This window comes from Dermacentor albipictus, unplaced genomic scaffold (assembly GCF_038994185.2).
Source record: "Dermacentor albipictus isolate Rhodes 1998 colony unplaced genomic scaffold, USDA_Dalb.pri_finalv2 scaffold_35, whole genome shotgun sequence".
NCBI classification, from domain to species: Eukaryota; Metazoa; Arthropoda; class Arachnida; order Ixodida; family Ixodidae; genus Dermacentor; species Dermacentor albipictus.
Window position 1 is genome coordinate 1,686,228 of NW_027225589.1, and position 18,249 is coordinate 1,704,476.

Here is an 18,249-nt window from a genome sequence, read left to right on the forward strand (position 1 = left end):
TTGAGGTCATTATCGCGCACGGTGGCGCTCGTCCTAAGGCGAGGATGAACGCATTGCTTGTGCTGGTGAAATACGCACATGCCAAGCGTATTCTGGCTATATATAGAAGGTACAACCCAGAGACAGGGTCTTTGCAGTCCGACTACTCGGAATACTAGACTTTATTCACACAGCGCGAACCACACTGTGGTCAGGAACATTTTTGGTTATAAGTGAAATATCTACCAAAGATTGTGAGTAGTCCTTTATATTTCTTATTGTCATATTATCAGCCATGTGAACTTTTTACGTTTGGTTTGGAAGTGCCGTTGCGATGAAATGCTGGACAACATGTCATCTCTCCTCGGGACAATCGTATTTGTGCAATTCTCTATCGATAAGGGGTTGACATGCTCGAATACTGTATTGCTGCTGCTTAAGACTGTTTAACTTTGTTGGATCTCTAGATTCAGAATAGTGATACTGAACAGAAATAGGTTAGTTAAACACAACATTTTCTTAGAATTGGACTTCGCGGCTGTTTAAATAGAGCGAGCATATCGATGCTGCTATAGCGAATAAGGTCAATGAGTCCATCATGTGCATTGATACCTGGGAGATTGAGCGTTTACTGATATTTTTCCGCACGGATGATTCGAGATAGCTGCTTAAGGTTTGTTACCGGGTACAAAAGCATTGACTAACAGAGCATTCCCGGAAAAAAAGTTCAGAATTGTGTATTAGGCTAGTATTGAGAGCATTTGTGAGGGCGCGAGCAAGGGGTAATTGATGCGGCATGCTTCTTCAAAAGTGTTGTGGTATATATTTGCCCATAAAATACTCAATTGATGGTATTTCTAGTCTTCACAATTGTACTTTTTCTTAGTACACCTGCACTTGAAACAGTGTAACCATAACGTTTGACATAAATATTGTCGGCACCCTCTCTCTTGATCGCAGACGTGGTAATACTAGTTTTGGCGCTTCAGCACAAATTGCCCACTGTCCTTCTTTTCGTTCTCGTCGTTGCTGGTAAACGTGTGTAAAAGTCTGCTACAGAAGAAAATGGTTTACAGAAATTCTGAAATTTACACGATATTTCTTCACACTTTATTCGCAGTACCATCTACAAGATGAAGATGAGAACACAAGCGGGCTTGCTCGCTGCCTGCGCTGGCATTGTCATTTGCGTTGCACAGGCCGACGAATTATCAGGTAAAGAATCGCATGGACAATTTTATAACAGTACCAGTATTGGGATTCATAAATGTTAAGACAATTGAATACAAATATCTATGCTTCTGGTGGTTAGTAATGCTTGACTAAATACAACTATCAATGTTAATATAAAACAGTGGGATGGGGTATACACTCTAATCTTGGTAACCTATAAGCATACCTATAAACATGAGTAACGAATAAAATAACGGTTACTTCGCCCGTCCTTTTGATATTTTCTTTATGTTGCTCATACTAAGGGTTACAATGACAAAACTGAGTGAGACGGGTGCTGCTTTTTAGATACATTGATCTGCTGCCAGCATGTAACCTCTATATTGTAACCTACAGAATTTTAGTAAGCTTTAACCGAGACCCCATGGAGACATTATATGGAGGGGAAGTTCGCAATTTACAAATTAACAAAGTGCAGGATAAGCTACCTGCGTGCACACATGGTTGATCCACTTGATGAGCACTTGTACGGGTGTCCAGTCGCAAATTTTGACTGAGAGCAAATTACTCATTGAGCCGGAAGAGCCGCATATCGGAAGTAGGCCGCGAGAAAAGAACGTTCTGCAAGAATAATGACGATTCTTGCCGGAAGTGCAACCATCGACTGAGCAAGTATTATATACGATTAGCGCTTTTCACAGACCCTACATGTGTCCTGCAGAAATCTATCTCGTTGCCGTCGCATGCCGCTGCCGACACATGACGCCGGAAGTGTTTTTTTTTTGTTTCTTATGGGTCTCACATTCACGGATTGGGGAGCCCTTTTAACATACGTTTAGCTTATAACATGATAAAATAATGCTCCTCTGGGACTTCTGACTTCTTCATGAGGCGAGAAAAAAGAAGCATGGTTGTTATTATTATATGGTAGGAAATTGGAAGGGCCTTTTCCCGCGTTTACTCAGTGCGAATTTGGTTGGGTGCATTCATGGAGCAAGCTCAATCGCAGAGTGATGTACGAACATTTTCCTCATATTACAGCCATCCAGCGCAATGCACCGTTGCCTAGAAAGCGTCCAAAGAATTTAATGAGTGTTGCCCCAACGGAAGATATATTAACTGAGCATTTTAGCAAACAATCTTTGCAGCCGAGGAGCGTATTCGGAGCAAACAAAATGCATCATTAAAACGCTTGGCACGTTTCTCCCGTTATTTTTTGAGCACACAGCAACGGCACGAGTCAACGTCTGCAACACGCCACATGTCCCTATATTGTGCAGCAGCAACACGGTTGATGCAACGCACCAATGCATGTAAGCGCAGCATACCCAGCACGGAAAAGCCGCATACAGCCGCTCCATTACCACGGAGCCGGGTAGACAGATGAAAAGTACAGTTGGCTGAAGTTCTACCACCATGATAGCTATATAGAATAATTCTGTTCAATGCAGCAGCATTGTTTCCAAGAGCGCACTATGTCCATAAGCTTGTGTTTTTGTTTTACCCTCAACGAACCTGTTTTCGTTTGAATATGTGCAGCGGGATCTGAATGTCCGAATCGTGCTTAAGTTACTGTACTTCAGTACGGAAACAGCGGCCATGTTTTTATGTCATCTCTCCGCGTTTCCGTATATAGTTTTAGCATTGCATGACGGGAAGTAGTTGAAAACATGGCGTTGTGAGTTGTGTATGTGTGTTTTGTTGCTAGTTTCGGCGCAAATTTTGTCAGTGGCAATGGCAGTGACGAACAGAGACTTGTTTGGGATAATGCGCGGCCGCTGCAAAGAGCCATTTTGTGACTGTGAGCGCTTCAGTGTCCTCATTTCGGTGAACATTCGCTGTGACTACTGCGACCACAGCCCCGGATCGCATGGGAAAATAGACGAACTTGGTAAGTGTTCTTGCATTGTACTGGTTTGTTGGTTTGTCTGTATTCAGCATATAGCTAGGCTGCAGCTTGTCTTTCAGTATAGGTCAGGGAAGTGCAAAAAAAAAAGAAAGAGAGACAGACAGCAAAGGGGTAAGCAGCGATTTGCGCGGAAATGCATCCGTGTTTCTTCCACGCTCAAAAACGACACTTTAGGCTCGGCCACGTAACCGGCACAGCAGGCCGCCGCGCGCCGTTCGCGGGCCGCCATTCGACGGCGGCTTTCCTCGCGAACGGCGAGATTTACTTGCCGTAGATAGGATGTGATCATATGATGTTACCGGGGCCCATTTGTGTCGCATCCGTAGAGCGAAGTAGCGACCGAGGAGTGGTCGTTATGGCAACGTCGGCAGCCTTACCGCAGCTCATCGCTCGGCGGCGCCGATATCGTCGCTAGGCCTTTTCCGGTTCACGTCGAAGCGAACGCTTATGGCGCTTCGGAATGAATCACCGACGCTCACAAGCCGCAATATTTGATACCGTTGCTGTCGCTCTTCGCAATAATTATACACAATGCAGAAAATACGCTAATATTAGCGGCGCCGTCGGCAGTGATGCGAGCACAGCCGCGCCCGTCGTCTGCCGTTGGGAGCCGTGCAGTGCAGCTGAGCTGGACAGGTATCCGTGCTCTCGTTCGTGTTTAACGTTTGATAGTGGATATTGTTTTGCGTAAGGAGATGCGAACTGTTAAGAGAACAACGCAGGGGAACTGGCTCAATCTACACTAGCCTACAGATGCGAGTTTTGAGCGTTAGTTGTTTTCAGTGAGTTAGGAAATCCAAACTACTAAGGCACAGTCAATGCATGTTGACTGTGAGTAACACACCAGCCCGGTTTACTAGTGCCAGCTTTCCTAGCTGACTTCTCTCCTTTTGCCCTTGTTCGTACATATCTTTGTTTTATTATGTGGGAAAATGCGACATGCATGCCATGCTCTAAACTACATAAATAAATTTCGTGCAGTGGTTTATGTCATCTTTAATTTCTTTTCGTAGATGGCATTGCCAGCTGATGAGCTCCAAGTAACAGCACCTCACATTTACTGCGCTCCTGAGAAGATATGTGTTTTTGCTGGCAGCCAAGCCGAAGTCATCACTGTCTCCACGTCTGGAATACAGCGGGCACTTATTTTTTGCCTTTTGGCATATTATGTTAAGAACCTAGAATATATATTTGCATTTTACAAAATGCTTGCTCTCGTGCAAAACGTTGTGCTGCCAGGAGACAAGCTAGTGAAAGGACTGCTTTCTACCCGTCTGAAACGTCTCTTTGCGCTCCTAAGCAGTAAAAATGTAATCTAAGGAGTAGTGCTGTTCGCGCTGCTTTCCATGTTTTTCACCAACTCTGAAGTGAAAGAAAAAAGCAACATAATGTGTGATTTACTTCAATGCTGTTGGTTAGCTCCAAAGATGGGAGAGGCTTACACCATAAGCAGCTGTTTTTTTTTTCACGTCATACATTGTTTACTTCTAGTCACAAGCAGTGCATTTACTTTCTCTAGTCATTTGTTCCTCTCCCTTGTGGTGAAGGCTGGTTAATTTTATTTCATTCGTGTATTCGTAGACCTCAGAATTTCTTATAAACATAGCTTAAGCATTTCATTCACCCACGTAGATGGTTGTTTTGCAAAATGTAATGCACTCTATTTGCCCTTTGCTCAGTGAGCAGATCGGTATATATATCTGTGCCTGTGCAGAAATCTAGTATTGCAGTTAATAAATAGCATCAATTCTGATGTTTGTCATTTCACACAGTTGTGCTTCAATGACTGTATATGGGAGTTCTCATGAATGGTATTTTGTATCAGACCTTGTAGAACAAAAAACTTGTAATAAAGAATTTCGTACCTGACAGTACTCCAACTTATTTTTCGAGAACATTCACAGAATATTAAACGGAACAGCTTATTACAAAGGCTAGGTGCATAGTTAGGAAGTGAAATAATGTCATTGCCTTCAACTACATTAAAACAACTCATTGTCACAATATTATTGCCAGCAGCGCTTTGCAGTATGCTTTTGCGCACCTGAACTAAATTATTATGGCTAATCTACAATACTCATGCATATGTTGCTTCCCCAGGTGTTTTTCTTCATTGAGTTTACTTCAAGTAATTTTGTGCCTTTGGAAGATGGATTTTTAATAAATAGTGGCTTTTCTGCACAAGTATGTAATACTCTAGGAACTGAAGGTATTTTTGGCTTCCACATATTTTAGAGGGACATTAACTCAGAGGCAGTATATGTTAGAAACTTACAGCTGAGTTATATTGGCTTACTTCGGCTATTGGCTTACTTCGGCTTACTTCGGCTTCGGCTTACTTACTTCGGCTATTTATTCAGATGTCTTTATTGTGATCGCGATGTATTGTTATAGCTAACCTATAAAATCTATCATGGCGTCATGATTTAAAATGTTCTGCATCTCGAATGGGGCCAACATTGTGATGCCTGTCAGTTGCCTCTGATTTCTTCTCGCCACAGATTGTCATGTAGAAGTTTGAATTATGGCACTGAAAGAAAAATGTTTGGGTCGATACCAGTCCGAGCAAATTACATGCTCTCTTTAAAGCTTTAATGAAATGCATTGACAGTGAAAGTCTCTTCTTTTATAGTCCCACAATTTAAACACCAGCCTAACTATAAACTGAGGTGAGGACATAGCCAGCTGGCAGGCATGACAATATCGCCCCAATTCGAGATGGCAATATCTTGTACTGGAACAGTGCAAATTTTCTAGTTTGGCTATAAAAATAGAATGCAATCAAGAAGAAAATATCCGTATAAGTTACTGAAGTAACCCCTAAATTTAACACATCCTTTAGAGGTTACATTTGCTTTTAGAAAGTAAAGGACTGCAGCGTAACCTCTAAAGCCGCATATTTTTCAAAGGTTACAATGTACCTCATAATATAACGGTTACAACGTACCTTATATTTTGTATTAGTTACAATGTAACCTATAATATATTAGTTAGAATGTACCTTATAAATGCGAATTTGTGCACCTATACTAAGGGTTACCCAGCTAACGGTGTTCTGCTGTACCCGTTAGATAAATTACCAAATTTTCTACCAGGTTAACATTTTACAAAGCTTCGTTTTTCTAAGTTAAAAACATCTTCCCTTCAACTCTACACTTTGATGCGAAGAATGTATGACCCCCCAAAAAATAATTATATAGATCGAGAAAATATGAGTACGTCTCGCTAAGTTTCCATGTCTGTTACCTGCAGCACAAAACTTGAACGAATCATACTAATCTGTAAAAAAAAAAGAAAGAAAATTATGAGCGAAGTCTTGTTTTATCGCCAGACATGACATCATGATTTTTTTAAAAAATTGAAAAACTGTATGCCGTATTACAAAGCTTTGGAGTTAGATATTTATAAATACGTTGCTCAGTGAAGGTCCGCGTAGTTAAGTATCTGGCCTTTTGCTCTTTAGAGGCTTAGTGCGAGCTCTAAGCCCTTCAATGTGTCTATGCTTTCTAGATTTCTAGCGATTTTTCAGTTCTATCTAGAGTAAGCAGTCTGACTAAATACAGGCTTGTAATCGCTACAATGTTACTTGCCACTTGATTAGGCTGTGTATGGTGCAGTGGTGTAAAATATTTCACTTTTCCCGTGGTGCAGAGAAGTGCGACTTCTCTGACCTCGACTTGGAGACAATGGTCGACAACATTGTGCGGCGGCTGCCCCCGTCGTACTCAACACCAGGGCAAAAACCGGAAGAAATCGTACTCGGAATAACCATGGGCCCTCCTGTGCTGAAAGGCTTGGATAATTTCGAACCTTATGGTCCATTGTTCAGCTATTGCCGAAAGGGCGCCAAGCTCGTCCAATTAGACCTCATCACTTATCGCCTCATGGAGCTCTCCGCGGCTTGGAAAACGTGCGATGGAAAGGAGGGAGTCATTGGAACTTACGGAACTGCCAGAGTTACGGTGACTTTCGAGGTAACACACTCGCACCACTGTGCTTGTGCTTTATTTTTCTGTGTGCACTCAATACCAGCATGTTTATGCATGACGAGTTGATGTCGCCGCAAAATTTTACCTATGTGAAAGCAGTATGAATAAGTAGCTGTCGCGGTCATTGTTTATGAGATTCAGATGGAGCTACGAGAAGCGGTCTCGGGAGCTGCAGGTTGAAGTGTGCGCTCAAAGTGTGCGATTTTTGCATTTTAACCTCGTGCTATATGCTCTGGTAAGCTAGAGACATACCTAGCATTCGTCATATTCGCTGAAAGTATGGCGATACTTTCGTGCCATATAGCCTCGTCTTTCAATCTATGCACTTCATAATATCGTCGCCGTCACACGCGTCGGTCGTTTGTTTTTTGTTTCTATTAAAACCTAAAAAAAAACACGCAGGCCAACTTGATGTCCACCTTTGTGGTGTGGTGCATGTGAAGTCATATGTAACCTGCTCACCTGCTGATTTAGGATAACAAGTTGCATATCAGTTGCGGAATGGTTATTGCCAACATTTCACGTGGTCCTTTTTTTCTAGGTGGTCAACGGGACTGGCGAAAATAATTTCCAGGATAAAGGAAAGAAGCTGGTTCTTCACAGTGACCCGAATCCTGTTGAAGTCAGTCTCATTAGCGTGTACATTCGAGGGGCAGGAGAACTGTTGAGTAACGTTGTAACAGCATCTAGGTTATTTCTGCCTAAGTTGCCCACGGAGTTATTAACTAACGAAGTTACATTTCGATTCCGGGAGATACTCAAGGATTTAACTGAACGGCCTTGACAGGCTGCTTAGGCAGAACGTAGTCAGCGCCATTCATGGCTTGCGGGCAGTCTAGGCTACAGCTTAGATCAAATACGATGTATTGAAATACAGCAAACTAATTCGACTCTGCACTACGAAATATTTTCAATTATGGCGCCCGTCTTAATAAATGACTCCTTTTTTTGTGTATGTCTCGCATCGATTTCTCGCATGTTGTTTCCTTCCTCTGTGGGGTATACTTAGGCCCAATGTGAGTAGTAGTCAGACTCCGAAGAGACGAGCACCTCGTGTGTTTAGGTCATTCATTTCTCGTGAAAAAAAAATGAACATCTAATTCTAAAAGTCTATTGCTAACCCAATTTTTTTCTATAGTCTATATGTACCGGTGCCTATTTCAATATTCAGGCGGGTATAGCTTACCAACAGCCTCAAGCAAAGTAACTTTCTCTAGCTCATTAATAAAACCTATTTTATTTCCCAGCTCATGTTGAATTGTAGAAGAGAAAAAGTGGTTCTCCCGTGGTTCAATACAGTTTCCTACCTGCATTTGCACAGGCCTATTTCTACATTGCAAATGCGAACAAAAAAGCTGTTGTGAAGGAAACAATGCTACACGGAATAGTTTTGGTAAAGAATCTCTCTTGCACCGACCTCCTGCTGTACCGGGATTTGGGTACACAGAATTGCTTTGTAAACATTCATCCCCTCTTATCGTAATTAATAGGCTAGAAGTGCAGACACGGATTGCGATTTGTTGGCAACCCTGCTTGTCTTTTTCTAATGTGTTATGAAGCATATCTGTGCGAAACAGCCGTACTCTTAAATAAGCGCGGGCGACGAAACAGTAGTAAACCACAAACGCAAAGAGGAAATTGTAGCCTATAGAAGATGTGATGACTTCTGTGAGAAATGAATAGCTTTAGCGTGTTTTTTTTAAACAGTAACAATTGAAGTGAGTATTTGCTGAATGCCTATAGTCTGCACTCAATGTTCAAGAAGAAAATGATAGAATGTTAGCTGGTTCAATATATTTCAGTTAGTGTGCCAACCAACAAAATAACTAGAGTGAGATGTTTTAGTAAACTCATTTCACTTGTTTTAGTTTGCAATGCTAGTAGCACGGAGTTTCGATAAAATTTCTCAGTGGCAGCTGCTTCATCATACTCGAAAGTTCCAACTTTTTCAATTTGCTGGCTTAAAAAGGATTGCTGTGATGAGTATTAGGATACTTTACGCACATTTTGGTTTATATGCATTGAATCACTTTGCCGCCAATTTGGGTAACGCGGTAGGCCGTAATGGGTATGTGCTGCCCCTGCTTGATGTAAAATTGAGTTTACGCGGATATATGCGACAAGGTGGCGCGCTGACTGACTCGGAATAGAAGCAGGGAACCTTTAGCATTTACAATACTGCGCGCGAGTTTCACATGCGATGTGGCTGAATAAAGGCAACCTGGCATGCCTACACCGAACTCGACTGAACGTCGCAAACAATAAAGACTTTTTGCTTACTGAATCTACTAAGGTCGCCATTGTACACTGTGGGCCACTCTAAAGCTTGTGTATGCCCTCGAATAAAGTTAGTTGTGAGTTCCGCGCTGTTGTGTGTGTTTCTTGCCTTCTGTCTACGCCGTCTTGCGCTGCCCCATCAAGATGTTCAATTATCGATGTGTTCTGCAAATTAGGTTAAAATTAAACACTTTGTTTTCAGGTATTTATACGTCCTGCAATTTAATTCGCATGCATTATACTTCATCGACTACTCCGTTCCCAAGCACTGCCGTAGGACCAACTACAGCTCCGTCAAATGCACCGTGAGACGTCTACTCAGTGATGTCACAAAGGTGAAGCCGTTGTTTGATGCTTATGGCAGACATAATGGCAAGGAAAGGTGCATACATAGAGCATTGTGGCGCATATACTGTGTCAACATAACTATTATTGGACCGTTTCATTACTGTAGCTTTGAGCTAGTAGAAAAAGTATCGCGTGTGCTCGTGCTTTTGCTTGTGCTACGTGGCGTCTCCTACAAGTCACTCATCTCAAAGGGCTTCTCCGCCTACGAGGGCAGCATGCCTCTGATTCTAGCCATGTAAAAAGAAAGAAAAATGTGCAGCCTCAGAGATCCCCACTTTTCCGTGCAGCGAGACACGTTTGATTCTAGCATCGGACGTGTAATTCGTTTATTTTCTGTGCACCCGGTATCAGGCAAGACAGTAGCAGCGGACTGCACCAGCGATTGCAGTGCTTAACTCGCCTTGAAAGTTCACACAAGAGCTGCGGTTCAAATGTGGATACGGAGTGAGTGTTCGTCCATCAGCTAGAGATCCGCTGGCGCCGGAGTTGTCATTAGTAAAGTGTTGCATGAAGCGATAGCGATGGAGGCAGTCATTTTAACCGAAGGCTCATTGAAACATACGTGGGGGGGGGGGGGGGGGTGAGTCGTGACAATTTCTTTTCATTTATTTTCTGTTCAGGTTGATGGTGAGGTGGCGAAATGCGTCAGAATGATGATGGCTTTAATAGAAGCAAGAATGATCAGGTAGAGAGGCCGACTATATCACTAATGTAGCTTCGTGACCGACAAGGCTAAAAAACAGCCAGAGAGCAAAAGAAAGGGGGAAGTGCGATAAAAGACTTCAACGCCCATTTATGGCTACGTCAGGACGGTGTGTTATAACCGTATGCAATATATCCATTGAAGTCAACAAGGATCTGTGACAACTTCTTGGCATTAGTTTTCTTTGTGCTTGCATTGCTTGTGTGAAATACTCCTGCACAAAACACATAAATAAGTAGGGTATATATGAGGTGTTGAGCTGGACATGGCCTAGTGCACAAAAAGTCTAAGGCTCTTCACGAAGGATTAGACGAGCCCTCTGGTGAGCAAAGCTTTTTGTTTTTGAAAGTGTTGTATTTTAAACATAGTGAATAACAGCACGACTGACTTTCTTCATAGAATATCCTTGTTCACCCAAGGTTGCATTCCCACCTCAACTGAAGTAAACATTGCGGCCTTTCAAGTTGCACCTTGTCGCTGAAATAACTTTTAGCGAAGTTGTTATTGCGGGCTAGAAGAGCTCGAAAACGTTTTGGATCTGTATTTCTGGTACCATGAAAACTATATAACATACAAAGTATAAATCTCCAGCGAACGGGCGAATTTTAACGGTCTTTTGCACGATGACCTTACAGTACGTGGATTCATTAGAGGATCAACGAATATATTTAAACAGCAGTTTTATTCCTGCTTAGAGGAGTTGTTCGACCACGTAGAGATTTTTGCTGCGGTCCTGGAAGACCCTCAGCAGGGTTCTATATTTCGGGAAGACTGCATGTATGATAGGGCGATGTACACAGAATGTTCGAAGTGTGTAGCTTAATTTAGGGCTTTGTAAATAAATATAAAAAATCGCTTCGGCCCTTTAGATGCGTATTACGAAACCCATACTTTCTTCCGGGACATTGCGAGGGAAGTAATTGTAACGCCGAAATTGAATTTATATCAAAATCATGCACGTGTTACAAGTGATGTGCTATCAAAATGTAAATCTTTTTCTCTCGCTAAACGATTCAGGTTAATTATACCCTTTCCATAAAATTACTTGTATTGCCATTCTATGACTTCATCGTTGCCCTTGCCTTACTTTCTGTTTGGCTCGTCATCTAGTCCTTCTCTTCTTATTTTTTCTTACTTCCCTCGCTCCTTGCTAACTTCAACTCCTCTCTCTACCCGGGCCTTCGTAGAGATTGTAGAGGCATCTTTCAACTCTCTGTATCACTTGCCAACTTGGTTCTTTCCCATTTCTCTCTCTGTATATTTCACATTTGTCTTTTCCTATCATATAATGACAGTAATATTTCTAGGTCATTACACTGGCAGTATGCACGATCTTTCCCCATATCTTCTGAAAGAACTGAATGAGGCGTGGCGTAGATATTTGCTCTAAATAAGAGGCATGTTACGGGGCAATTATTCGAGCAAACTTTGGAGCGTCTGCGTTAATGTGCACTTTGTACGTTCTGGTTATTGGTTTCAGCTCATTTCATAGAATGAAGATGTGGACAACGACACTTCTGCTCCATGTCTGCATTGGCTTAGCGGTTGCTGTGCCACAACCCACTGTTATATCAGGCAATAGTAGTACAAGTTGCCAATAGAAAGGGGGGTGTAATGCCCATTGCATAGAGCCCCCTCACAAGTTTATTGACAGCGCGCCACCGTCAAACACATGGCTTGTTAGAACCGTTTGATGGCGAGATGGGACGATATCAATTAGCTGAAGCGCAAGCGCGCAAAGCACTTCGCCAGTGTCAAGTTTGCTTGCTACCCTATTAGAAATGCACACGCCCTGGCTTTTACGTACCGCGAAGCGCAATAGCGTGCGTGAATTCCTGCGGACGTTGCTGAGGAGCGTTCTTTTCAGCTATCCACGCCGCGCTTGAATGAATCCATGGAGAACGTAACATATTCGCGGATCTCTTTTAAACGTGCCAGAATATTTACGACTGTACGTCGGTTTCTTCAATGCCTATTGGTCAAATTTTTTTTCAGGCTGTGCCACTTCGCCTCTTCGTGATGCTTCCGTCCCAAAACTGCAAAAGTTCACAATGTCAAAGTGATGATGATGATGTTGGGATTTCTATGGCGCAGCAGCCGTGAAGACTATAATGCGCCAAGCACAATACACAATGTCAAAGTGAGACATACACACTAAAGATGCTTTACTATGCTAAAAAAACATCCAAACGCTTGCGGAATATCTTCAGACTGCCTCCTTTCAACGAGAATAAGAGTTGGCGGTCCACTGATTGCTTTTCCACTGAGTACTTGCCGCTGCCTGTGAGAACTGAATTTTCCTGCGTTTATTAATTTTTTCATGTGGCAGCATAACCTTTCCCAGCCTTCTAGTCACGTATGCTGCTTCGGTCTTCCAACTCTGCTTCGCTGAGGATCCGTTTTAGCAGTACTTTTAGATATACGTTGCACACTGCCGTGTCTTCTGACCAGCCATCACAAAACTAATCAACGGGGCGTGGAACAATCGCAGACGACGGCCCCACCCTTCCCATCCGGTAGCCTACTTTCACTGTGCTGCTTCGGCCCGTCGAAATTTCTCCATTTGAGCACGTCCCTCACCTCTTATTATCCAATCAAATAAATAAAAAAAAACTTGCCAAGGTGGACAGTGGTATTGGCGTTGAAGGTAACAAAAATGACCTCCTATAAACGAGGGCCAACGTTTGATTTGGCCGTTCAAACCGAGTCGTGCGTCCCAGCTGGATTATTGTGCCGGCGTTTACGTACGTTTGACGGCAGGAGATCGGAATAATGTCAGAATCAAATAGTTTTGCGATATTCAGCCCAGTGGCTCACTATGCATCCCCGAAGTGTCTTAGTCGCGATAGCTTCCACGCAAAAAATTGATTCGGCGCAGATGCTCAAGAACCTATTTTGTTATAGCATCCACAGTAAAAGGCGCTGTACACGGTGTAATTATTAGTAGTGTGATGGCATCGATGCCAAAAAGAAAGCCTTTGAGACCCTTGGTGTCAGACCAGGCGTGTTTTGCGATGCTGTTCTGGGTAGCATGGACCGTTATAGGAAAATGTAATCAGGATTTAAGTCCTCTGTCAAAAGCAAGAAAAAAAAGGAAGGTCAGAGCGAGTAAAAAAAAAAACAAGGTATTAAAAGGCAATCGGAAGAAAATAATCGCGACGACAACACATCAGGAGTATTTCAGACCAAGAATTTAAAATTTTAAATCACGTTTTTTCAGTACATCGCTTTTGCTACAACGGATCATTTTCTCTGCAACTACTTTACACTAGATTTTTTTTGTGCATGATTCCAGAACGGTTGTGACATCTACTCAACCTAACCGAAGGCGTTGCCACAAGAACTTCGCTTTTTATTCAAAACCTTGCCTAGAAAATTGCCGACAATCTGAGTTTTTGGCGTTATATATTTTGCAGCCAAACTGTTTGTGCTACGCTGTGCTCAAAGCTGCATTTATTCATTTAATTCAGTACAAAGCCCAGTGGATACAAAACTGCTAGAAATATTTTTAAATACTAAACAACTAGATCTTATTTTCCTCAAAAATATTTCTGCTTCTTGTACAATATATTTTATAATAAATGGATGCTTTCTTAACGCAACCAAATAATGCGCTATAATTCATCAGGTGCCACGTAGCACTTAGAGTATACTTTTGGGCAGCCTAGAGGTTGGAGATTTATAGCCTTATTGGGGCCGCGAGCTGAGGTTAAGCGTCTAGCGGTTACAGCAAAGCAGCGATATCTATTCTACGCCTACCTTCGACGATAGGAAATTACTCCAAGGAAGTATTGGCCTACGCTCAGGTATAACAGCAGCTTTAGAAAGTGTGTTGGTATGAGAGCAGGATCGCAAAAGGGATCTAGTGGCTATGATAGCGTTTAGCATGACGTTATATGCCAAATATATTGTGTCGCCCTTTAAAGCCTGATATAAGCTGAAATCAGGAAAGCACTCAACAGTGCCATTTCCTAACATAACTCGTACACGCTTTGTACACTTAAAGTTGACAGGCTTTGTTAATGCATTTTTTTGTATTTTACCGCTTCTAGCGTTTACTATACTAAGAATTCACGCCTTGAAAGACATGTGGTGGATGGTAAAGGTATGCTGGAACCTGCGCTAATGCTGGTGCCCGTGCCAAGAATTCCCTTATTGTGGCCCCTTCAAGACAGGCTTTAACAATGAAAACACATTTCTTTTTCGTTTTTACAGTAGCATGTCCGCTCAAGAATAAAACTGTTCTCATTGAAATAAACACTATTTCAGCTATACTGCCGCTTCAAGTTGCATATGAATGTTGTTTACAAATATTTTGGTTCACTGAAGTGTTCAAAATATAATGGCGAAAACGTTCAACAATGGTTTGCAGGAGATGCCAAGGACTGTGATTTTTCCGGCATCGACCTCTACCAAAAGGTTGATGCGGTCGTGAAAGAGCTGCCACCGGAGTTCTCACAGCCTGACCAAAAACTGGGAGAAGTCATACCCGGCGTTTTCCTAGGGACCATTGTGTACAAAGGGTTGGACAACTTCAGACCTTATGGTCCTGTATTCAGCTATTGTCGAAATGGCACCAGGCTCGTTCAAGTAGACCTCGCCACCGATGATCACCTTATGGAAGCTTTCATGCCTTGGAAGACATGTGGTGGACAGCAAGGATCTATTGGTACCTTTGCACGTGCAAGGGTTACGGTCACTTTCAAGGTAACATTTTTTAATTCCTTGCAAGCTTAGAACTTTAGGAATGATGTGTTATGAACAACCCTTGTGAGCCAGGTTCCCAACGCTTTCAAACACTCTAGATCGTGTTACACTTAGACAGCCCACCCAGCTTTAGAGTTTCATTTAAACGCTGATGTGTTATGTCATAGCCACTTCAAGGACACGTTCCTTGTTTATTCGTCACTCATCAAACCCTACGGGAATACGACCAAATACTGAGCGAAATTCAAATTACTCCACTTGTGGTTCGCTCAGTTCTCACGCCAATTGGGTACAATAAAATATGAAGTATTCTTCGACACTAATGCCAACAATAATGCCATAGTTTCGAATTTTGATCTGTTGCCTAGAGGGATGCCAAGGGACGCTCTTTTGTACTTGACAGTCAGACGTTAGCTATAACTCACTGTAACATCCACGAAGCTAGTGATATGTAAACGCTGCCACGAGTGGTCAGGCTCATCCACATGCTCATGTATGCATATGCTTCTGGTAGTAAGCGGTAAAAGTAGGCAGGCGTTGTGCCCCTCTCGGTGTCAGGTGTCTGCTTGTTCTGTCCCTATTTTCTTTGTGTGTTTGTATGTTTCCACATGCGTATAATAATAATAATAATAATAATAATAATAATAATAATAATAATAATAATAAGCGGTAAAGTATATAGCTATACCAACAGCGGCGAAGCACCTCAGGAGCTTATACTTCTGTAACTTGTCTATACCACTCTAGATAGGAATTATCATATCTTTACACTATCTGTATGAATCTAGTTGACACGCATGGTATTAAAAAAATTTACTGTTGTACCTTAAATTGTAAATATACCACACATTATAAGATAGTTTAAAAACGGGCCAGATTTATTCGTTTTGTGTTGCACTGGAAAATATGTGAAGCTAATCGATTTTTACACGTAGCACATATTGAAACACTATATTCCTCATTGTATTACAATAAAATACATCTCTTCAGCCATATCCATCTTTGCCTCAAAACATCAAAAAAATGAAACAGTTAAGCTTAAACATACATTTCGAATTCTCAAACATTTCCTTCCTCTTAGCAATCGCCATAGTAATATTCATTTGGAGCGCGAACGCCGGAAACATCTCGCTTATGATTTGGGGTTTATCTATCAAAGAAGCCAAAGCAAAGTGATTAAACATACACTGCGAGTAGGCGTGTTGTATAGGAGTCTTATTCGTTTGATCTACTTGCAGCTGGTGGACGCAAGTGCTGTTGAAACATCCGAGAAAAACCAAGTGACGCTGGATTACCACAGCAGACCAACTCCAGTTTCTGTGCATGATGTTTCCGTGTATTTGAGAGGAGCTGGAGACACCATGGGACGCGCTGCGGCAATCACGAGCAAACTGTTTCCTCAGCTACCCAAGGAATTCTGGGTAGACATGGCGACAAAGAGACTAAGCACCGTACTCAAGGAGGTCATCGGGAAGTTATCCACGGGCATCCGAGCGAACCCTTACGGTTAGCCGACGTTCCTATAGACGCATGAAGAATCTGTAGAAGAGACAAAAGGACACTATGAGCTAGAAAATGAAGCATTCTTTGAGTGACACAATGTCACTTGTGATTTTCGAGGTCCCGTACAGGTAGTAATGTGCACGCTTTGATTGCTAATAAAGAACTTCTAGATAGCAGATGGCACCTTGTGCTCGGGCCAGCTTCCCACGCAAGGAGTGCCGCGCTCGCAGCTGTTTAAGCTTTTCCTAGACTCTAGAACGATGCAATGTCCGCGAAGCCTTGAGCGATCGGAACGCACGCTTTCTGCGCTTGGTCGGCAGAGACGGGAGCTTTGTTCCAGCCGCAAAGCCCTCCATGTCTCAGTAAGGTGGCTGGTGGTGGTCTCGTGCGGACGCGGTACTATCGGTGAGCGCATATTCCCCTCATCTTTTAAAAAGTTCAATTCTTACAAGCATTTCACTCGCAATCCATACGTATTTCAAGGGAACTTTCCACGTCTCAGTAATTTCTCTCACCGTATTCGAGTGCTTATTGCCGTGTTATCGTTTGTTAACGAGCCAGGACGAATTTTTCTTCAACTATGAGGCTTTTCTTTTAGGAACCCGTTTGGGGTTCCTCTGTAGCAATTGCTACGAACGGGTGGATGTCTGATTTTCCCTTTATTCGAAGCTTCCCCTCTACTCTAAATATTTTAAGGCAGTTCGTCGTGTGTGTATCATGGCCACGCACGCTTATATCGCCTTCCATTTCGCTACCGTGGGCGCGCTTTAAAACCACGTCGCTGGAATTTTGCTTCAGAAACTCTCCTGTCCTTTCTTCTTCGCCTCCCTTAAACTGGCGCTCTTAACTACTACACGTAGAGACAAAGCAACAGCGCTCGCATTCGACCCCATAGATGCGATGAAAAACAAAATACACACACACACACACACACACACACACACACACACACACACACACACACACACATATATATATATATATATATATATATATATATATGTATATATATATATATATATATATATATATATATATTTATATATATATATTTTTTTTTTTTGAAAATTATCAGCCATAGCACTCGTAGTACAGCATTCTGGGACGTTCTCGAAAGTAGTCTAATTAGTGCTATTATAATTACACGAAGGTATTTTGCCCTCATGAGCAGCAGTCCTTGAGATAGTTACTCGGACCTGCTTCCCACTAAGCGTGCCGCGCTCGCCGAGCACGTCATCAAGCATTTCCTAGTCTCTAAAGCCGCTCGAGTTCGCTCTTCTCCACGGGCGGCCATTTTTCCAAGAAAGTATGCCTTCCAACAACTCGCGGACCATCGCGGACCACTCGCGGACCAATCGACCATCGCGGACAACATCAGTGCCTTTCCACGTAAGTATGAGGCTCTGGTTAGAAGCTATGGCGCTTCATGGTAACCTGGAGCCTGACGGACCAACCGACTGAGCTATCTTTCCGGGCAACATCCAAGGGTCACGAGTTCAAATCGCCTGTTCTTTCTCTTTTTCTTTAATATGCCCCTTTTTTTTAAAAAAAGGAAGAAAATCTTCTCTGTTATGTATGGTCACACATGTACAGGCCATAAATAACAGGTTCTCTAATTGAGCGCCATCCATGCGGTATACCCGAGCTCAGATTGGCCCACC

At 42.6% G+C, this 18,249-nt stretch overlaps 1 protein-coding gene across 1 annotated transcript; it reads left to right on the forward strand.

Moving 5' to 3' along the window:
• The first annotated feature begins 136 nt into the window (after positions 1–136).
• Positions 137–16,596, forward strand: LOC135919730 (uncharacterized). Its single transcript, XM_070529910.1, has 4 exons — positions 137–233; positions 1,100–1,194; positions 14,751–15,085; positions 16,324–16,596. Exons 2-4 carry the CDS (start codon positions 1,113–1,115, stop codon positions 16,594–16,596), a joined length of 690 nt encoding a protein of 229 aa, XP_070386011.1. The 5' UTR covers positions 137–233; positions 1,100–1,112.
• Positions 16,597–18,249: the final 1,653 nt, after the last annotated feature.